This window comes from Schistocerca serialis, chromosome 2, assembly GCF_023864345.2.
Source record: "Schistocerca serialis cubense isolate TAMUIC-IGC-003099 chromosome 2, iqSchSeri2.2, whole genome shotgun sequence".
NCBI classification, from domain to species: domain Eukaryota; kingdom Metazoa; phylum Arthropoda; class Insecta; order Orthoptera; family Acrididae; genus Schistocerca; species Schistocerca serialis.
Genome location: NC_064639.1, coordinates 983,395,945 through 983,419,569, shown reverse-complemented (window position 1 = coordinate 983,419,569; position 23,625 = coordinate 983,395,945). Strand labels below are relative to the sequence as shown.

At 44.1% G+C, this 23,625-nt stretch overlaps 1 protein-coding gene across 1 annotated transcript in view; it reads left to right on the top strand.

The window, feature by feature from the left end:
• Positions 1-23,625, top strand: part of LOC126456574 (voltage-dependent T-type calcium channel subunit alpha-1G) — a 795,987-nt gene that overhangs the window by 317,866 nt on the left and 454,496 nt on the right. Inside the window, exons 9-10 of the mRNA XM_050092321.1 lie at positions 2,690-2,753; positions 8,073-8,308. Coding sequence (XP_049948278.1) covers positions 2,690-2,753; positions 8,073-8,308 — 300 coding nt within the window. The remainder of the gene's footprint in view (positions 1-2,689; positions 2,754-8,072; positions 8,309-23,625) is intronic.

Sequence of the window (23,625 nt, the reverse complement as noted above, 5' to 3'; positions counted from 1 at the left end):
ATTTCTCGGGATCTATGCACCCAAATTGCGTGAAAATTTAATCACAGGTCAGTTCTAGTATAATATATCTGTCCAATGAATACCCGTTTATCATCTGCATTTCTTCTTGGTGTAGCAGTTTTAATGGCCAGTAGTGTAGGTAACACTTTCCTAATGTGCTGAGAAATATTATTTACTTGGTCACAAACCGCCTTTCGGTTTGTTAGGCCACCATCAGTTGACAGCTGAATGTCGTAAACACGGATAAATGATGAGCGGTTTTCAAAGATTTTGCTTATACAACAGATATAAAAACGACGACATATACAATGCCTACAAGGGAAAGTAATACATTTTTATGTCACACAGGAATAGTTACATTTAACTAAAAATGACACATAACGTTTCTAACGTCGATATTGTTACTTTTCACAACTTAAGAAAAATAGATTTTAATTTACGATTGTAGTCTAATATATGTATACCTGAATCTTAATTTAAGACACGGGAAAAAAAATACAGTTTAATCATTTTAATACTAAGCTGGCATTCCGTGTCATATGTTTTGATTTCAAGTATTTGCAGTTGGATATTCTTTCTGCGTATCTTAACAGTATGTGACACGTTACATGCCACATCCTATTGATGATTTTTTCTTAAAAGATGTTCTGCAAAGGTTGAACCTATCTTTCGTAGGCTCTAGCTTCTCTCATGTTCTGAATAATGCCTCGGAAATCAAGTTATCAGAATATGAGAGGAGCTGTGGAGTAAATCAGACCGATTTGCAGAACATCTCAAAACAGAAACCACACGTGCGATGTAGATTGTGAAGTTTTTTAAGCTTTTAAGAAAATCAGAACGATGACCCTACTGAAAATATTTCACATCAATAGTTATATGATACAGAATGTCAAACTCAATTTTCTTTTACCCCACGTTTAAATTAACTTTCAATTCTATAAATAGTAGATTACAGTTGTAAATTCAAAAATATCTTTCATCTAGAATGAGATTTTCACTCTGCAGCGGAGTGTGCGCTGATATGAAACTTCCTGGCAGATTAAAACTGTGTGCCCGACCGAGACTCGAACTCGGGACCTTTGCCTTTCGCGGGCAAGTGCTCTACCAACTTTTTTTTTTTTTTTTTTTTTTTTTAAATCTCATTTTGTTCGTTTTTGTTCGTTGCATCTGCTCGGGGCGGACGTCGTAAGACATCCGTTTAAGTTCGTTGTTGATCGATTAGCTCAGTTTTTTTATTACAGAGGGCTGCTAACCCTCTGACCGAACACCCTGAGCTACCGTGCCGGCTACGAGGTACACACCACAATGAGATGCACCTCTTCAAAAATTAAAAGTTAGTGAAGCAGTATTGCGCACATAAACAATAATTTCGACCAACTGAGCTACCGAAGCACGCCTCACGCCCGTTACTCACAGCTTTACTTCTGCCAGTATCTCGTCTCCTACCTTCCAAACTTTACAGAAGCTCTCCTGCGAACCTGCAAGGTTTCTCAGTTCTCTCACATGTTACATTGATGTAATTATTTTTGTCTCTTCGGCAATTTCTTTTTATTAAAGCCGATAACTGGTGGTACTGCGGTATTCTCTGTAATCCTCGTACTGCCGTATTCTCTGTAATCCTCGCATATTTGACAGTTTCATTCTCACTTCTCCAACACTTTATCTGTTCAATCTCTTTGCGCGTAGTAAGCTTCTCTCATAAGATTTCTTGAATATGTCGAACAAGAGAATTTTAATATTTTTTTTTTACTATAATTCTGCAATTAATGCAGAATTCCAAGCATTTTGCCCAAACCTTAGCTTGGACTCAGAATTCCAAAATTTAATCTTGAGAAAACGTTTATTGAGTTTATATAAATAAGTGTACAAAATTTTATAATTCCAGCCTTCATAGATACTGAGAAAAAGGTACACAAATTTAAAAAAAAAAAAGGAAAAGAAGCATCATTTTCCGGAAATGCAATTTAAAATCCAACTTAATATTTTTTCTTATGTCACCTCTTCAGATTCCTTGTTTCTGCCTTTTTCTTACGTCACCTCCTCAGATTTATTGTATTCTGCCTTCTTTTCCTTTACTAGGTCTTCAATTGGCTTTTCAGCTGCAGAGAGGCGCTGTAAATTTATTTTTCTTACGATGCCTTGCGCAAAATTTCCTAACTTAAAGCCAATTCTCTCTCATACCTTCATCCTCCCAACGTTCTCATCATCAAATTCAAGAACTGCATTATAAGATGCAATTCTGGACTAAATAGGCCAGTGGCACAAGGAAAAACAGTAACTGTTTCTTCGTGAACGAAGCAGCTGGTTTGTTATTGTTTGTAAGATACGGAACAAGGTCACAGGTGACCTACAAAACCAAAGAGTGAATATCACAGCCGTCTAGAAGTATCTCGTGTAATTATGCTTAAAAGTAATCCACGAAATCGTTGTTCACCGAGCTAGTACTCAAGTGTTGCTTCAAAAAGTGGGCGTGGCAAGAAGGTCGCGTCAAACATTTAATTATTTTTCAGCCTCTTCGGATGCAATTTGATCATTGAAACTTGCTGTCCACTTGTTGTTCTACTAATAACTAAAAGTAAACTGAAAATTGACATTTTCTCTCAGTATCATAAACATCCCCACTTAAGGGCAGTTATGTTGGAGTGTCAGGCCATGGACATTAAACGAAAGGAATATGTGTGTGTTGCAGGCATGCTGCGAGCCCACGCGCACCACCACCACCACCACCACCACCACCACAGGCACGGGCACGGGCACGGCCACCACCACAGCAACCACCACCACGGGCACCGCGGCCACCACTCGCACCACCACCACCACCACCATCACCACCATCACCACCACCACCACCACGCGGCGACGCCGCGGCACGAGCACCAGCCGCCGCCCCCGCCGCAGGCGCTGCCGCCGCCGCAGCCGCCCCCGCAGCAGCAGCCGCCGTCGGCCGGGGACCGCGCCGCCCCCGACTCAGCCGACGTGGACGCGCCGCCCTCGCCGCGCGGCCTGCTGCGCGTCTCCTCCGCCACCAACGGTTGGGACTCCGCCTCCGTCGCCGGCGACGTGAGTAGCCTACTCTAGCCGCGACTCACACAGACACTTGTCGAATCTCTCACCTTATTGCTCTGTAGATTACACCTCGCCTAATCTGTGGCTGGTCTGATGCAGCCCTCTTCTTCTTCGTCAGTTCTTAATCTCATAGTAGCACCTATACCCAGCATCTTTTCCTCGATTATTTGTTGGATATATACCCTACGATTAAAAAAATGATGCACAACAAAAAGTATCCGAATGGAACGTAAATCGGTATCTACATCTACATCTACACCCATACTCCGCAAGCCACCTGACGGTGTGTGGCAGAGGGTACCTTGAGTACCTCTATCCGTTCGCCCTTCTATTCCAGTCTCGTATTGTTCTTGGAAAGAAAGATTGTCGATATGCCTCTGTGTGGGCTCTAATCTCTCTGATTTTATCCTCATGGTCTCTTCGCGAGATATACGTAGGAGGGATCAATATACTGCTTGACTCCTCGGTGAAGGTATGTACTCGAAACTTCAACAAAAGCCCATACCGAGCTACTGAGCGTCTCTCCTGCAGAGTCTTCCCCTGGTGTTTATTTATCATCTCCGTAACGCTTTCGCGATTACTAACTGATCCTGTAACGTAGCGCGCTGCTCTCCGTTGGATCTTCTCTATCTCTTCTATGAACTCTATCTGGTACGGATCCCACAACGGTGAACAGTATTCAAGCAGTGGGCGTACAAGTGTTCTGTAACCTATTTCCTTTGTTTTCGGATTGCATTTCCTTAGGATTCTTCCAATGAATCTCAGTCTGGCATCTGCTTTACCGACGACTAATTTTATATGGTCATTCCATTTCAAATAACTCATAATATCTATTCCCAGATAATTTATGGAATTAACTGCTTCCAGTTGCTGACCCGCTATATTGTAGCTAAATGATAAAGGATCTTTATTTCTATGTATTCGCAGTATATTACACTTGTCTACATTGAGATTCAGTTGCCATTCCCTGCACCATGCGTGCAGGTACATGTGATGTACAAGTATAGGCAAACAAGTGATTGAATGTTCAGATAAATTGGATGATTTATTCAACAGAAATAACTTCCCAAATTGAGCGTGTCAATAACGCGTTGGCCCTTATGCAAGTAGTTATTCGGCTTGGCATTGGTCGACAGAGTTGTTGGACGCCCTCGTGAGGGATATCGTGCCAAATTCTGATTGTCGCGTTAGATCATCAAAATCCCGAGGGGGTTGGAGGGCCCTGCCCATAATGCTCCAAACGTTCTCAATTAGGGAAAGATCCGACGAAGTGCTGGACAAGATAGTGTTTGGCATACGCTAAAACTAGCAATAGGAACTCTCGCCGTGTGAGAGCGGGGATTATTTACGTGGCGTGGAAGCCCAGGATGGCTTACCATGAAGGGCAACAAAACGGGCCGTAAAATATTTCCGACATACCGCTGTGCCATAAGGGTGTCGCAGATGACAAACAAAGGGGCCCCTGCTATGAAAGGAAATGACAATCCAGACCGTCATGCCCAGTTTTCGGTCCGTATGGCGAGCGACAGTCAAGATGGCAAACATGTGTACGCTGGTCATCGGGGCTCAGCTCGAAGCTGGACTCATCAGTGAAGACAATGCTTTTCCACTCAGCAATACTCTACTCTGTGGATGTGTCTGGAGACGTCCCAGACAGCTGTGGGATACCACATTACTGTTACTCGTCATACGGCCCAACAACCAGCAGTAGCAGTCTATGGTGTAATTTCATTAATTTCGTTTCAAAGCAGGACCCCTTTAGCTGTCAGCCGTGGCACCTTTACAGTACGGCGGCACGTCGACGAGTCGACGAGTTTTGTTGCCCTTCATGGCAAGACATCCTGGGCTTACATTTCAGAAAGATAATGCCCACCCGCACATGGCGAGAGTTTCTACAACATGTCTTCGTATTTGCCAAACCCTACCTTGGCCAGAAAGATTGTCGGATCTCTCCCTAATCGAGAACATTTTGAGCATTATGGGCAGGCCTCGCCAACCATCTCAGGATTTTGACGACCTAACGCGTCATTTGGACAAAATTTTGCACGATACGATATCCTTGAGGAGGACATGCTTTGATAAAGGCCAGAGGTAGACCAAAGCTTTATTGACGTGGTGAACTTGTAAAGCTCTTTCTCTTGAATAAATCATCCGATTTTTCTGAAATTGTAATCATTTGTTTGTCCAAGCATGTACATGACATCTACCAGTTTTCGTCCCAGGTCTTTTCTTCACTCTCTGGCGTGTCCTGCAGTTTTAGCTACCTACCGCTAATACCGTGAAAGCTACTCCCCGATGTCTTATCACATGTATCATTATCGTGTCCTTCTTTCAGTGCCTGTTATACCTTCCTTTCCTTCCCAGAAGATCTCCAACTCATTTTCAGTGTCTTTCTGTAACTCCATGTCCTGGTGCAATTTCCTTCTTTTCTGGTCGTCCAACAGTCCATTACCCATTTCCCTACATTGCTCTGCTTCAGACGTACATTCTCATAAATTTCTTTCTCAAGTTAATATCTCTATTCGACGCTAACAGACTTTTCGTAACGAAGAATGCTCTCTTTGCCTGTGCTAGTTTGCTTCTTATATTCTCCTCGCTTCGGCTGTCATGCGGTAGCTTGTTTGCAAGGATAGTATCTCCAGAATACTCAAGCATCTTATAAAAATTATTAATTCTGGTACATCGTGTAGAGACCTCTTCAAAAATCTATTTTGACGGCTATTTCACAGTACAAGCACTCTTCAATATCCTTTTTTATTACCAATACTTCGACTTTCTCAAAAATAGTGAACAACAAGGAATTATCGCTAGCACCAAAAACAACATCTACAAAGACTTCAGGGGTCCACAATGGAGTTAGATAAATCAGTACACATGAATCCAACGACTTACCAGAGCACACGTCTTGTAGATAACGTTGTTGAGTTTAAAACTGCATTAACGAACTTTCTTTTGGGCTACTCCTACGCCACTGAAGAGTTTCGTCACAAAAACTCTTAAATTTAATGTTTCAAATTAATTTACAATTATAATTAGCACTGTAGTATAGTAATGTAATGTCATTTCCATGTACTGCACTAAACTAAATGTTACCTTTGACTTCTTTCCACATCCCAGAGTCCACTCTCCATAGGATCCATGGATTATGACTGCTTTAATGTAAATGTAGTGCGATGCAGCAAAATTTCTTTACTTCATCTGCTAAGTGGTCCCCAGTTTTCATGTTAAGTTTATAGCTACTATCATTTATCGTACTTTTCATAAATTTCGTCTTTCTTTTGTCTATCCTCTTACACTCTTACTCTCAATCCATATTCTGTGCTCATCAGACTGTGCATTCCATTCAAAAGGACCTGCAATAATTGCTCCTCGCATTCTCCGAGGATAGAATTATCATCAGCGAATCTTATCGTTGATGTCTTTTCACCTGAATTTTAATTCTAATCTTGTTTCTTTTTTCCGTCGTTGTTTCTTCAATGTACAGACTGAACAGTAAACGCGAAAGCCTGCTTCCCTGCCTTACACCCTCTTTAATCTGAGAAATTCTCTCTTGGTCGTCCAGTTTTATTTTTCCCTCTTCAAAAATGGTTCAAATAGCTCTGAGCACTATGGGGCTCAACTGCTGCGCGCATAAGTCCCCTAGAACTTAGAACTACTTAAACCTAACTAACCTAAAGACATCACACACATCCATGCCCGAGGCAGGATTCGAACCTGCGACCGTAGCGGTTGCGCGGTTCCAGACTGGAGCGCCCAGAACCGCTCGGCCACACCGGCCGGCTTATTCTAGTGCAGATTAGTTATATAATTCAGACATGGTGAAATGATTCTCCTTGTGTCTACAACTATTAAAGTGCAATATATCGAAAGGAAGGTATTAGCAACATACATATTCATTTATAACGTACATATTTAGTACATATACGTATTTTCGTATACTCATGAAGGCTTTCCCTCTTCGTTGTTGTACATAATGTATACTATCTTCCTTTCTCTACTGCTTATCTGTACCTTTTCGATAATTTCAAACACATTATCTCCGTAACCTACTCCAATTAAAGTCTTTTTTCACTTATTCAAGTGGATATCCCCTTCCTCCTATTCCTGGACCGCAACTTGCGTAAATGGCTTATAGCACACTTTTGTGGCGGCGTTCGTAGCGACAAACAATTCGCTGTAGAAACGGCTTACGAAGTCACCGCCACACTTTTAATAGCGGGCCGACCGGTCCGCTGGAACAGTGGACAGAAAGATGAAAACCCAAACACTCTGATTAAATAAAAGTCGGTACTTATCTTTATTAACGAAGATACAGAAACACAGTAGTGAACTCCGTGTCTACAGAAATCTGTCTAGTTCGAGTCGGAGCGGCTAGGTCAGCGTCGGCTGACGACAAACAACAACTCTGCTGCGATGAACACACAACTGACTAGCAAGTACACAATTCGGTGGCGAGTATACAACTGAGCGGCGAATACAGAACTGTCCTAGCGCTCGCGACTCCAGCGCTTAAGAACCCAGAAGCCAGCGGTGGCGCGCGCAGACTTGCGGCGATTTCCTGTCTCGCTGGCGCTGCTTATGCGGACGGCGTCCGGACTTTGATGCTGCCAACCTTTTGGCAGCGGGCTCGGGTGGCATTACTGGCTAGGATATAACACTCCTCCCCCCCAAATCGCCGCACCGTCGTTGAATAATGACGTGGCGAGCGTCGACGGCGGGGGAGGGGTCTGGCCGCAGGCGTAGCAGAAGAGACCGGGGCGGAGACTGTTGTCGGTGGCAGTCCCCGGTCCGCACCCCAGCATTGGCTGCGCGGGGCCTCGGGAAACACCGACTGAAAACCGAGGTCAGGGTGCACGCCTGTGACCACGGGCGCAGCTTCTGGTACTGGACGCGACGGGGCGTCGGGACCCACGAAGAGAGGCAGCGTCTCCTGACGCTGCGTCGACGGCTGCTGAGTGGGCGCCGGACAAGGCGCTGCGGTGTCAGACTTCTTGGGGGTGCCCAAGGAAAGCGGCTGCAGGACAGGCTGCACAGCCACCGCTTGGGAAGGCGGCCCGGCTGAGGGGTCGACGTCCATCAGCTCCGAAGGCGGTGGCGACTGAAGAGGGACCGCAGGCGCCGGAGCGACCACCTGGGGCGCTCCCGGATGAAGCTGCGCGGGAGGCATCAACGGGACGGGCTGTCGGCGTGGTAGCGGCGACGGCTGCTGCTGCTGCCCTGGGGGCGGCAGCGAAGTCGGAAGGCGCGCCTGGAACCCGCCGCGGACCAAATCTGTGGACAAAGAACGAGCGGCAGAATCCGGGCGGCCAGCGCGGCGCAACTGGTTCTGATGCCTCCTGTGCACCCCAGTAGCACCTTGAACAGTATAAAAACCGCGACCCTGGACACTTATCACGGTACCACGTTTCCAACGACGGCGACCGTGATAAACTCTGAAAAAAACGGCGTCGTTGCGCTGAAAACGCGTGCGATGCTCAGAAGCGGCGGGTCGATCCGGGGGGTGCAACAACCGTAGTAGGGTGCGATGACGACGGCCGTGGAGAAGCTCCGCAGGCGAAGGGCCGCCGCGTGGCGTGGTCCAGTACGATGACAGGAACGTGATGAGGGCCTGCTGACGAGAGTGCGTAGCACGAAGGCGGTCCATATGATCCTTGAATGTGGGTACAAAACGTTCCGCTGCACCATTCGATTGAGGGTGGAACGGCGGAGTAAGAACATGGCGAATGCCATTGGCAGAACAAAAACTTTCAAATTCAGCAGAGGTAAATTGTGGACCATTGTCAGACATTAAAACTTCTGGAAGACCCTCAATACAAAAAATTGAAGTCAACGCCTGTATAGTTTGTGCAGACGTTGTAGACTGCATGGGCACAACAAACGGAAAATTACTAAATACATCTATCACGATGAGCCAACGAGAATTCCAATATGGGCCAGCAAAATCAATATGTACTCGCTGGCAGGGACCGGCAGGGCGTGCCCACTCAAAATAGCGTTGAGGCGAAGCAGCTTGGTGTTCGGCACACGTCGAACAATCTGTAGACATCTGCGTAATCTGCTTATCAATGCCGATCCATGTACAATGACGGCGGGCAAGCTGCTTGGTGCGGACCACTCCCCAATGACCTTGATGCAACAAGTCGAGGACCTTGGATTGGAGCACTTGGGGAACCACTACACGAAGCTGGTCATTCTCGGTGCGTAACAGCAAAACTCCGTGCGAAACAGACAACAGATGACGTTGCGGATAATAGCGACGAACCACAGGATCCGATATGTCCTTTGCCTTGGACGGCCAACCACGTTGAACAAAACGTAATAGTAAACTCAGATGAGGACCCGTAGCTGTCTCACGTGCCACCTGACGATAATCAATCGGAAAATCCCGGAGGGATTGATGCTCATCAGCGTCAATCTGATGGCAAGAGTCGTCAGAGGAATCGAAGACATCATCCGCAGCAATCGGCAATCTAGAAAGCGCGTCAGCGTTTGCATGCTGAGCTGTAGGGCGATACAGTATCTCATACTGGTATTGTGATAACAAAAGAGCCCAACGTTGTAGTCTCTGAGCTGCCCGCTGAGGAACTGGTTTAGACGGATGAAACAGTGACGTCAGGGGCTTGTGATCTGTTACTAAATAGAATGGTCTACCATAGAGGTAGTGATGGAATTTTGTGACACCGAACACAATAGCCAACGCTTCCTTGTCCAATTGGCTATAATTACACTGAGCTTTGTTTAGCAATTTAGATGCGAACGCAATAGGACGTTCGGTGTTACCGACTCGGTGAGACAACACAGCACCGAGGCCGAAAGAAGAGGCATCACAAGCTAACACCAGAGGCTTGTTAGGGTCGTAATGGACCAGACAACGATCATTCAATAAAGCCTCTTTAAGCTGCTGAAAGGCTGATTGGCAATCAGCTGACCACACAAACGGAACATTCTTACGGCGGAGACGATGCAACGGTGCAGCAATCTGTGATGCATTAGGTATAAACCTAATATAATAAGTCAATTTGCCAAGAACTGCTTGCAATTCATGCAGATTGCGAGGGGCGGACAAATCACGAATAGCTGCTAAATGTGACTGGGAGGGATGAATGCCTTGAGCATTAATAACATGTCCCAGATACTCCATCTCCGTAAGGAAAAATGAACATTTATCGATGTTGCAACGTAGGCCTGCCTGAGACAACACTGTAAACAAACACTCCAAATTACGGAAATGTTCAGCAGGCGTCCGACCGGACACAACAATATCGTCTAAATAGTTGCAACACGATGGCACATTAGCCAGAAGTTGTGACAAAAAACGCTGAAAAACAGCTGGAGCTGACGCACAACCAAAAGGCAAACGCAGAAAACGGAACAACCCCAACGACGTGTTGATGACAAAATACTGTTGTGATTGCTCGTCGAGGGGCTATTGTAAATATGCTTCACGGAGATCAATTTTGGAAAAGAAACGAGCTTCCCCTAACTTATCCATCAGCTCGTCCGGTCTAGGCAAAAGAAAAGAATCAATGACAGTCTGAGGATTAACTGTCGACTTAAAATCAGCACACAAACGTAACTTGCCAGACGGTTTCTTTATAATAACTAAGGGAGAAGCCCACTGGCTCCCTGAAACGGGTTGAATAACACCGTTGTTTTGCCAACGACGAAGTTCATCTGCTACAGGTGCCCGGAGGGCGTGAGGCACTGGACGAGCACGAAAAAATCGAGGCTGAGCATTATCTTTTAACGTAATATGAGCGGCAAAGTTCGCAGCACAATCTAGTTCGTCTTTAAATATGTCACTGTATTGTTTACACAAATCGGTTATGCTGTCTTGAGGAACAACAACAGAATTAATTTGCAACACATTGTCTTGGATAGACAGGCCAAACAAGTCAAAACAGTCTAATCCGAAAATGTTTACACTGTCTGTAGCGCGGAGCACTGTGAATGAAACTGTTTTTGTATTGCCACGGAATGTGGCAATTCCTAACACAGGAATTTGTTCTCCACTATAAGTAGCCAAAGAATGTTTTGCCGCTGAAAGTCTAGGGCGGCCGATAGCCGCATACGTAGCATTATTTATGAGAGTCACAGACGCACCAGTGTCTAATTGAAAAGTGAAGGTCTTATCCTGGATGCGTAGCTTCACAAATAGTTTATTACACTGTCTCTGGATCGGTGCAGTGGAGGCGGAAGACACAAAATCAGCGCGTTTAGCGCGTGTTCGCTGCTTACGACAACTCGTGGGTTGGGCGGGTGGAACAACAACTCCCGCTTCACGTGCAGTCTGTACATTACTTTTTACAACGTTTGCATTACGCCTGGGTCGCATAGCAGAAGGCTGGGTGGGTGGCTTATTGCGAACAAGTTTATTACCCACACGAACCGTGGAAGAGTCTTTAAACGCGACCTTCTGGGCGGGCTGGCTTTGAAGAACATGAATATCCATGGGCTGGGCAGCACTAGAATTGTTCTTGCGTTTACGCAAACAAACAGTCTGGATGTGTCCTTTCCTTTGACAAAAGTGACAAACCGCGTTTCTGAACGGGCAACGTTCACGAGGATGAGCAAGAACACACTTAGGGCAAGACTTAACTCTATCATTTTGCACACGCGGCTGACGAATGTGTTTAACATGACGCGGCCGGCTAGTGTTTACAGTATGACTCTGCCGGTGGGGCCGCGGGCGTGACATAACTTGCTTAGCACAGGCAATTTGAGAAATACATGGCTGATCTAACTCACACTCAGCATAGTCAAAAGTATCTTGGGCTTCAATGATGTTCATCACAGTCTCTAATGACGGGTCAGGCAACTTTAAGATAGCAGCACGAAACGAGAATCTGCAATGTTTTGAGTAATAGCGTCTCGTAACATGACATCACTGTAGGAAGCTCCACACACACAATTAAATCGGCACTGACGGGTGAGGCCCCGTAAATCTGTTAACCCCTGTTTATTAGATTGATGTGGCAGTTTCTTTAATCTGAAGAACTTGAATCTGGCTGCTGCCACATGTACTCGCGACTCGAAATACTCAGCAAGCTTGTTAACAACAACGTCATAGTCTAAAGCTTCTGGCTTGGATTCCGGGAACAACTTACAAAGTAGTCGATATACTTCCACGCCTGCCATGGAAATTAAATAAAGCTGCCGCTCAGTACCCGTGATTTTGTAGACTGTCATGTGCGCCTGCAACTGCGCGAAATATTCTCGCCATTCTTCTCTTGATGCATCAAAAGCACGGAAAGGTGGTGCTGCCTGTGCTTGTTCCTTTTGTGTTGGAGGATTAGCCGTTTGTTTGGCGATTGCTTCCCCCAAACTTTGTATTTGCTGACTCTGTAACAAGATCAACTGTTGTAATTCGGCAGACATAGTGAACACAAATTAAACCACCCCCCAAAATTTTATCGCTATAATTAGTATAACCAGAAACAAGTTGAACCAGCCCTGCACACGAGTTCGGAAGCCCTCGTCGCCAGTTTTGTGGCGGCGTTCGTAGCGACAAACAATTCGCTGTAGAAACGGCTTACGAAGTCACCGCCACACTTTTAATAGCGGGCCGACCGGTCCGCTGGAACAGTGGGCAGAAAGATGAAAACCCAAATACTCTGATTAAATAAAAGTCGGTACTTATCTTTATTAACGAAGATACAGAAACACAGTAGTGAACTCCGTGTCTACAGAAATCTGTCTAGTTCGAGTCGGAGCGGCTAGGTCAGCGTCGGCTGACGACAAACAACAACTCTGCTGCGATGAACACACAACTGACTAGCAAGTACACAATTCGGTGGCGAGTATACAACTGAGCGGCGAATACAGAACTGTCCTAGCGCTCGCGACTCCAGCGCTTAAGAACCCAGAAGCCAGCGGTGGCGCGCGCAGACTTGCGGCGATTTCCTGTCTCGCTGGCGCTGCTTATGCGGACGGCGTCCGGACTTTGATGCTGCCAACCTTTTGGCAGCGGGCTCGGGTGGCATTACTGGCTAGGATATAACACACACCACATGTCAATTTCGTTCGGATTACCCGGAAGGGTGTCTCGCAAAAGTAGTGATTTTCTTGCTTTCAGATTCTTCTTGTGGTAACAAATAGTCTTGAAATTTGGTCCAGTCTTCTTGCGATTTGACCCAATCCTCACGTAATGACCTGCCAAATAGGTAGCAATACTCCTTTCATTGGCAGCGTAGTTATTACTGAACAACTATCTACTGATATCCGTAAGCAAATCTGGCTTTTCAATAAGTGTCTTAACGACCGAGCCTTCTTGTTCAGGCTACGCGAACTAATTGCTTTATCACTAACGAAATTTAGACAGAAGTTTGCTCTTGGTATAGTCTTCCTATAGTTCCTAGTAATGATCTCTACATCTACATTTGCACCCCGCAATATTTCTTTCAGTGTGGACAGAAGATATTTTGTGTACTACTGTTAATTTTCCCCTCCCCCTTCCCCTACCCCTCCTTCCTGTTCCTTTAGTGAATAATTATTATGATAAGCTTCCATGTAAACTCGAATCTTCCTCATTTTGCCTTCATAGTCTTTTCGCAAGGTGTGCGTAGGAGTAAGCAGTATGTCGGTTGACCCTTTCGGTATCGTGCACTCTCTGAATTTTTATAGTAAACCACACTACGATGCTCAACTCCTCGTTCATAGCGTCTGCCACCAGAGATAGATAAGCATCAACGTGACGCTTTCGCGGTTGCTAATCAAACTTGTGACGAATTGCTTGGATCTTCTCTTACGTCCTGTATAAATCCTTTCTAGTGTGGGTCTCAGCCATACAATCAGTATTCGAGTAATGGTCAAATAAGGGTTTTGAAAGCTATATTCTGCATGGACGGAAGACATTTTCTGAGGATTCTTCAATCAATCTATATGGCATCTACTTTTCCGATGATTAATTTTATCTGGTCATTCCAAAAAATGGTTCAAATGGCTCTGAGCACTATGGGACTTAACTGCTGTGGTCATCAGTCCCCTAGAACTTAGAACTACTTAAACCTAACTAGCCTAAGGACATCACACACATCCATGACCGAGGCAGGATTCGAACCTGCGACCGTAGCGGTCGCTCGGCTCCAGATTGTAGCGCCTAGAACCGCTCGGCCACTCCGGCCGGCCTAGTCATTCCACTTTAAATCACGCCGCTCCCATACTTCCATATACGTAATGGATGTGACTACCTCCAGTGATTGATAAGCTGTTGTCTAGTCATACAACAAAGAGTTTTTCTCCCTACAGCTTGCATTTCATTAGTTTGAGGGTCAGTTGTCAATCTCTGCCCCAACCGACGATCTTTTGCAACTCTTTCTGAATTTTGCTGCAATATTATAGCAATGCGACTTCTCCCTAACCAAAGGCGTCATCAGTGAATAGCCTCATAGACATAGACTAGATGCTGGCACATTAACACACACAGGACGATTTTTTTAAATGAGAGCAGACTGCAGGAAACTATCGCTGAGTGAATGAGGAGCAAAAAATAACACAGGGGCGTAAGATTGGATATGTACTCCAAGAGAGGTCAACCAGCTTGAAGGTTAAGGTAAAAGATGTTTGATAGTGACTCCAGTATCAGCAACTGTTAGGTGGCCAGCCAGCGTGGGGTAAGCCAGACAACAGTGTGGAACATCTTCCACGAATACTACCACTACCCGTACCAACGTAAATTGAACTGAACTCCGTCAGAACAGGCCTTGGAAGACCCAACGGTACCGACCAGCCTCCGTGTCATTCTCAGCCTATAGGCGTCACTGGATGCGGATATGGAGGATCATGAGGTCAGCACACCGCTCTCATTGCCGTATGTCAGTTTACGAGACCAGAGCCGCTACTTCTCAGTCAAGTAGCTCCTCAGTTTGCCTCACAAGAGTTGAGTGCACACCGCTTGTCAACAGCGCTGGGCAGACCGTATGATCACCCATCCAAATGCTAACCCAGCCCGGTAGCGCTTAACTTCGGTGATCTGACGGTAACCAATGTTACCACTGTGGCAAGGCCGTTGGCTCCCAACGTACATTAAGGTGACGAAAGCCGTGGGATACCTCCTAACATCATGTCGGACCTCCTTTTACCAGCTGGAGAGCATCAATTCGACGTCACATGGACTCAGCAAGTCGTTGAAAGTCCCCTGCATAAATATGCAGCCATGCTGCCGCTACAGCCGTCCATAATTACGAAATTCTTACCGGTGCAGGATGTTGTGCACCAACTGACCTCTCGATTACGTCCTATAAATGTTCGATGGGGTTCACGTCGGGCGATCTGGGTGCCAAATCATTCGCTCGAATTGTGCAGAATGTTCCTCACACCATTCGTGAACAACTGTGACTCGGTGACAGATGACGTTTGGAAAATGAAGTCCACGAATGGCTGTGGATGGTCTAAGAAGCCGAACATAGCTATTTCCAGTAATCGTTCCGTTCAGTTGGACCAGAAAATCCGGTCCATTCCACGTAACTACAGATCATACCATTATGGAGCCACCATCAGCTTCCATAGTGCCTTGTTGAAAACTTCGTTCCGTGGGCTCTGCGCCAAACTCGAACCCTACCATCAGCTCTTAACCAGCTGAAATCGGGATTCATCTGACCAGGGCACAGTTTTCCAGTCGCCTAGGGTCCGTCCGATATTATCACGATCGTAGGAGAGGCGTTGCGGGCGATGTCGTGCAGTTAGCAAAGGCAGTCGCGTCGGTCGTCTAGTGCCACAGCCCATTAAGGCCAAATTTCGCCTCATTGTCCTAGTGGATACGTTCTTCATACGTCCCACATTGATTTCTGCGGTTATTTCACGCAGTGTTGCTTGTCTGTTAGCACTGACAACTCTACGCAAACGTCGATGGTTTCGGCCATTAAGTGAAGGCCGTCGGCTATTACCTTATCCGTCGTGAGAGGAAATGTCTGAAAGTTGGTATTCTCGGACCCTCTTGACACTGTGGATCTCTCAATATGAAATTCCTCGCGATTTCCGACGTGGAATCTCCCATGCGTTTAGCTGCAACTATCATTTCGCGCTCAGACTCTGTTAATTGCCGTCGTGCGGCCATAAACACGTCGTAAACCTTTCCACGTCAATCACCTGAGTATAAATGACAGGTGCGCCAATGCACTGCCTGTTTATATCTTGTGTACGCGACACTATCTTCATCTGTACATGTGCATATCGCTATCCCGTGACTGTTCTCACCTCAGTGTACGCAGGCCTGATCACCTACGGACTTGCTCCCGTGGCGATGATTTTATGGCTGGTTCGTTGCACAGACCATCATGGTGCTGGGAACTCTGTCATCTATCCTATTTACACACGAGGCCTCATTTACGAAGGGCTGTATGATCAACAGTCACCTGTGAGTTATGGAGAAACCCCATGATATGGTGGCACCAAACCATCAGCACCAGTTCAGTCCCAGTGTGTGGGAGAGTATATTTGCTGACCGCCTCGCGGCACCAGTTATCCTTCCACAAAGCCTCACAGGCGAGGCATATCTGCTTTTCCCGTAGATGACCTTGCCTCTCCTTCTGCACGAAATGCCTTTAGTACGATGGTAACGTGGCTACTACATGATGGTGCTCCAGCTCACTGCTCTCTTGAGTGTGCGGCTAAAACATTCGTAACGACAGAACATCCTCGTTTGCCTCGTGCGTACTCATTATAGTTGGCAGTTATCGCTCAAACAACAGGTTCTCGGTTATACCGACGTTTTCCATCTCCAGGTTAACCTGACTGTTAGCCGGCCGGAGTGTCCGAGCGGTTCTAGGCGCTTCAGATGGTTCAAATGGCTCTGAGCACTATGCGATTTAACTACTGAGGTCATCAGTCGCCTAGAACTTAGAACTAATTAAACCTAATTAACCTAAGGACATCACACACATCCATGCCCGAGGCAGGATTCTAATCTGCGACCGTAGCGGTCGCTCGGTTCCAGACTGCAGCACCTAGAACCGCAAGGCCACGCCGCCCGGCTAGGCGCTTCAGTCTGGAACCGAGCGACCGCTACGGTCGCAGGTTCGAATCCTGCCTCGGGCATGGATGTGTGTGATGTCCTTAGGTTAGTTAGGTTTTTTTATAAAAGTAATGGGGCGCTGAATACTTCAAAAAAGCACTGGTATTCTCCTACTGATTCTAATTATTTTGAAACTCTGCTCAAAAATTGTTCTGTAATCTAGGATCGTTCAACTATTTGGGCAGTACGTATAATCATTCTTAAAGGATGAAAACTGAAGTTGGAGAACTCTATTTTTCGTGTTTTTGTCCGTTTCCACGGGCTACAAATAGACAAAGGCATACTATGTAAACACAGGCAGCTGGCCAACTACTTCCCATTTTTATTATAAGAAATGAATGAATTGTTGATTTTTAATTTATTACTTTTGTCTTAATTTCCTGTCTTTTTTATTATTTCATAGAAACATCAGATAAATAATAAGCTTATGTGCGAAATTTGTAGGTTGTTTGTTTAATAATTTCGAATGAAAAACCGGTTTTTAGTCAAATATCTATATTTGCTTTTTAACAGGAATTTGAATGCAGTTAATTTTTTGATGACAAAATTAAAAACGCTCTACCAAAAATTTTAAATGAACAGTTTAGACAGTAGGTAAAACAGAACCTATAGTAGGAACCATTGCTCGACAAAAATGTCGGCAACGAATTAATCGACCGGCCAATATTTATTGTCCAGTCTGTTCATAAATACCGGTTCTATAATATGTTGATCTGCTAGTCGACTCATTTCGTCAGAAACATCATCATTCGAAGACGATACCAGTCCATCAGAAGGCACAGAACTTCCTATCAACGAGAAATATTTTTGTATTATAAATGACAAGTATTCTACTCTACTCCCAAACAACGAACGTATCGCAACTTCTGGGTAGTAAAAGACAACAGGTACCTTATTTCCTCAGCAATGCTGTGCCGATGCTTATGATGTATCTTTCTTGCTCGTTTCGTTTGGCATTCTTATTTAAAATAGCTCCGATCGGTTTTCCATGTTCTATAATAACCCAATATTTCAAAGCAATGGAAACTATACGAATAGACATTATCCATTTTTAAAAACATTTTATTTAAAAATCAAAAATTTTAGCGTCACTTACATGGCAAATTTATATAATGGCTTTTTACCCGGATATTAATAACAAATAAAAAAGCTGCTATGACCGAAAATAAACAAATACCTAAAAGTGCCGGTTAAGCAGAACTAAAATACCAGTATCTGTTTTAACCGGTCGGTTTTTCCCATCCGTAGATCTCGTGTACGCTTTGAACCTTCGAAATCTGTCAGACAGCCCGAAGTGGGTGTACCACCCTAGTAGGAACGTATCTCCAGCCTTATGTCTCTAAGACCGTGTTTGCTCCTTGACCTCTCCGAAATCTTTTCCTGCAGTTTGTTCCGACTTAGTAAAATCACTCTCTATTATGTACATTATAATCCCATAGCACTCTCTTGGGTACTCCCAGGATTATTCTTACTTCTGAAGGTTTCTTTCTGTTAAGAATCGCATGTTCTATTTCGTGTAATTCAATGATATAAGTGTCCAAGATGATGTGGAGTTGATTCCTGACACATACATTCAAACTAATGCAGACAAACAATGGAATGGCTCCTTATCCAACACCACAGGAGAACTTATTGCTCTATTATTGTCATCGCGTACAAATATTACGAAAACTATCAGTAGAGACGTGGCGCTATGAATTACCATTGCCTCGTCCTAAGCGTAATACGACACTGGACTCCAGAGCTGAAGCAGCATATCGCTCTCCTGACCATTAAAGTCCGCTTTCGAAGAAGAAAAGAAAGGAAGAAGCTTTGGTTTTAAACTTCCTTCGATTATGGGGTCTTCAGAAAATTTCGCTTGCGAAACAAGAGCAACTGCTTCCAATTCGGGCAGATCACAACAAACTGAATGGATCCCGATCCAGCCCTCCCACAGACGAAACTGCGATCCAAACACGATTCTCCGTGTGATACTCAGACGTACTGATCACTCTCAACACCTTTCAAAATCTTACCTTTAAACGTTCTACAAACCTGACGAGTCCTCACATTCTAGCTGAGATGAACTAAAATAACTCATCACTTATTTTCAATCGGCGAATTTTTCTATCAAATGACACCATGCTTTAGAATTTTAAAGTTGCCTAAGAAGGGAAAGCAGAAAGGTGGAAGGAGTATATAGAGGGTCTATACAAGGGCGATGTACTTGAGGACAATATTATGGAAATGGAAGAGGATGTAGAGGAAGATGAAATGGGAGATATGATACTGCGTGAAGAGTTTGACAGAGCACTGAAAGACCTGAGTCGAAACAAGGCGCCCGGAGTAGACAATATTCCATTGGAACTACTGACGGCCGTGGGAGAGCCAGTCCTGACAAAACTCTACCATCTGGTGAGCAAGATGTATGAAACAGGCGAAATACCCTCAGACTTCAAGTAGAATATAATAATTCCAATCCCAAAGAAAGCAGGTGTTGACAGATGTGAAAATGACCGAACTATCAGCTTAATAAGTCACAGCTGCAAAATACTAACACGAATTCTGTACAGACGAATGGAAAAACTAGTAGAAGCCAACCTCGGGGAAGATCAGTTTGGATTCCGTAGAAACACTGGAACACGTGAGGCAATACTGACCTTACGACTTATCTTAGAAGAAAGATTAAGGAAAGGCAAACCTACATTTCTAGCATTTGTAGACTTAGAGAAAGCTTTTGACAATGTTGACTGGAATACTCTCTTTCAAATTCTAAAGGTGGCAGGGGTAAAATACAGGGAGCGAAAGGCTATTTACAGTTTTTACAGAAACCAGATGGCAGTTGTAAGAGTCGAGGGACATGAAAGGGATGCAGTGGTTGGGAAGGGAGTAAGACAGGGTTGTAGCCTCTCCCCGATGTTGTTCAATCTGTATATTGAGCAAGCAGTAAAGGAAACAAAAGAAAAATTCGGAGTAGGTATTAAAATTCATGGAGAAGAAATAAAAACTTTGAGGTTCGCCGATGACATTGTAATTCTGTCAGAGACAGCAAAGGACTTGGAAGAGCAGTTGAATGGAATGGACAGTGTCTTGAAAGGAGGATATAAGATGAACATCAAAAAAAGCAAAACAAGGATAATGGAATGTAGTCTAATTAAGTCGGGTGATGCTGAGGGAATTAGATTAGGAAATGAGGCACTTAAAGTAGTAAAGGAGTTTTGCTATTTGGGGAGCAAAATAACTGATGATGGTCGAAGTAGAGAGGATATAAAATGTAGGCTGGCAATGGCAAGGAAAGCGTTTCTGAAGAAGAGAAATTTGTTAACATCCAGTATAGATTTAAGTGTCAGGAAGTCATTTCTGAAAGTATTCGTATGGAGTGTAGCCATGTATGGAAGTGAAACATGGACGATAAATAGTTTGGACAAGAAGAGAATAGAAGCTTTCGAAATGTGGTGCTACAGAAGAATGCTGAAGATTAGATGGGTAGATCACATAACTAATGAGGAAGTATTGAATAGGATTGGGGAGAAGAGAAGTTTGTGGCACAACTTGACCAGAAGAAGGGATCGGTTGGTAGGACATGTTCTGAGGCATCAAGGGATCACCAATTTAGTATTGGAGGGCAGCGTGGAGGGTAAAAATCGTAGAGGGAGACCAAGAGATGAATACACTAAGCAGATTCAGAAGGATGTAGGTTGCAGTAGGTACTGGGAGATGAAAAAGCTTGCACAGGATAGAGTAGCATGGAGAGCTGCATCAAACCAGTCTCAGGACTGAAGACCACAACAACAACAACAAGTATCGAGATCAGAAGAAACTGTAGTTACTCAAGTGTATTTACTCAAGTGCTCAAACGTTTTAATCGCTGAATTCTAGTTCCATCCCACATCAGATGATGTCCACGTAGACTCATCTTTCTGTCCAAGCCAAACTTTGTGGAGGTTAAAAATCAGCCACGCAATTCTGTTGTGAGATCTTGCGATACAGGCACATGGAGCACTTCCGATATCTTCATACGATGTTCCTGACAGAAGCTTTTTGAATTCTGTCCCGTGCTAGTTCTGTTGCATGTACCCGCACATCGACCGCGTGTTATTGAGTTCAAACTGATATGCAAAAAATTCCATGATTTTCTTCTCTGTAGCTAAGCCGACTATAGACGATGGATTCTAGTTCCTTGAGTTATGAAGTGGTATTCATTAGCACTCAACTCTTCCCATAAGACGTAAATTCTGTGGAGTTTGGGAAGTAGATAAGAAATAATGGCGGTAGAGCCACTGGTAAGAAATTTTTCCGTGAGATACAAAAGTTCCAGATCGATTCCCGATCTGGCACATAATTTTAATCTGCCAGCAAGTTTCAAATCAACTCAGGCTCCGCTGCAGTGAGAATTCCTGCTGGATGGCAATAGTTGCAGTAAACGGACATGACCACATAAAGAGAATTTCTTATGAAAGGGTGGTACCTCGCAGTATGTTTCTTTCCCTTAAGAAACTAAGCTTGAGACTGGATTAACGTTCAACAGTTAATCAGTTCCGCTACGTACATTACCGACCTCTAAGCCATCGCCAACGGTTCAATTACATAACACTTTAACATCTGTTTGGACGATGGTACCAGCTCCAGGCTCTCAGTTAAACGATGGTGTTGGACAACGAATTCTGAGAGCTCCAAACACAAGTTCGTACATACAATTTCCTTTTTAAAAAAATTCTGTGAGTGGAAAGGACAAATTTTCTTCTTCCTTTTATGGTTGCCTGTAATTCCATCATAGAAGGGACTGAATTAGTTCATCCAAGACAAGGACAGGTGGAATGATTTTTCAGTCAAATGGAATGTTTTATGAATTAAAATCATTGTTCATTACAGGAGAAAATCATGTAATGTTCAAATTGATTAAGAAGACAACCTTCACAGCAGGACCAGTGAACTGCCAGTAATTACGTCCTACATGAGGGCTCAACATAAGGCGGAAACGTACTACGTCGGAGCAAAATGCACTGGGTTACAGATGAAGGAAATTTGAAAGTGTGATGGGAGTGGTTGTCGGAAGTGCCAGCAAACTTATCCATGTCTTTCTGTCTTGTTCCAGTACCCTGATTCCTCCGGGAAACTTTACAAACAGAAGAATTTGTGAATCCAATTCTCGAATTATTTTAATGAATGAGCGCTCTCGTATTTGCAGTTTTGCAGTTTATCTTAACCTTCATACTGCACTGTGTATTACTTACCAGTGTTCACGGCTTGTAGGTTTGAACTACCGCTAGCTATGTGCACCATCACCTGCACAGTGGAATCTTTTGCTGTAACACGCCTAATTCACTTTAAAGCACCTGCTTCGATCCAGGGTCTAGTTCTGTCCTTAATTCCAAAGATACTGAAAAAAAGCAACAGTGAAGATCAGTTATCAAAGTTCTGAATATTGTTTTATGTTATTACTCACACTTTACGTTTACATCTACGGCATTTCATTGGCGATGCATTCAATTGCAGTCATGTAATGGAGGAAACTAGAGCCACCATCTGTTGGAAAATAAAATAAAGTTATTATAAGAGGCAGTAAAATCAAAAAGAGACAGACGGGAAAAAAGTAAATAAACTGTTCATTATTTCAAAAGAAACCGCTACAACTGTTAATACATTTATCTCAATGTGAGACAAGACGGTCAATGCCTTCATGGAAAAATTATTGCGGTTGCCTACGGAACCTTGATTGTACCCAGGCAAGCACATCTTCGTCCGAAACAAATCGACTACCACGAATGTCCTTCGTCAAGGCTCCAAAAATATAGAACTCGCATGGGGAGAGTTCTGGATTTAATTAAGTATGCGGAAGGCTTTACACACCCTCCATGCAGCCCAATCTCTTTCCATGTAAATTTTTTTGGAACCCTGACTAAAGAAATTTGTGGCCGTCGATTTGATAATACAGAAGTAGTGGATCCATAATAGAAACATTTTTGAAAAAGATACGTTTGTTAACATCTAATATAAATTTAAATGTTAAAAACTTGTTTCTGAAGGCATTTTTTACGACTGTAAACCTGTACAGATGTGAAATGTGATCAATAAACAGTTCAGACAAGAAGAGAAAACCTTTCACAAATATCGCTCCCTGTCATAAAACTTGTTAACTACTTAAATTATTTAATTAGCTGAATCGTTCGAGGTTATATCTCATCATCAGGCTACAGTGATAGTACAAAAAACATTTAACACAAGTGCACCTAGATATTAACGTTTCTTTGTATAGTCTTGGTATATGGGGAAATAGAAGGACGAGCTAATAAATGGCGATGCCACTTTGTCTGTTGGTCTGCTGTTCACATGAAAAATGTTTCAAAAATAATTACTGAGTTTGTTCTTGTGAGGTGATAGTCTTCTTATGATGTGTTGAGGTGCTCCACCCTCTTTCTATGAACCTTTTGAACTTGTAAGCCATTGTTAACAAATTTCTAAATGTAACTTGAAACACGATATCATAAACAAATCAACAGTGCAGAATACAAGATGGCGGTCAAAACAAAGTTTATTTCTTTTGTATTTGTAAATAATAGACTTCAGCT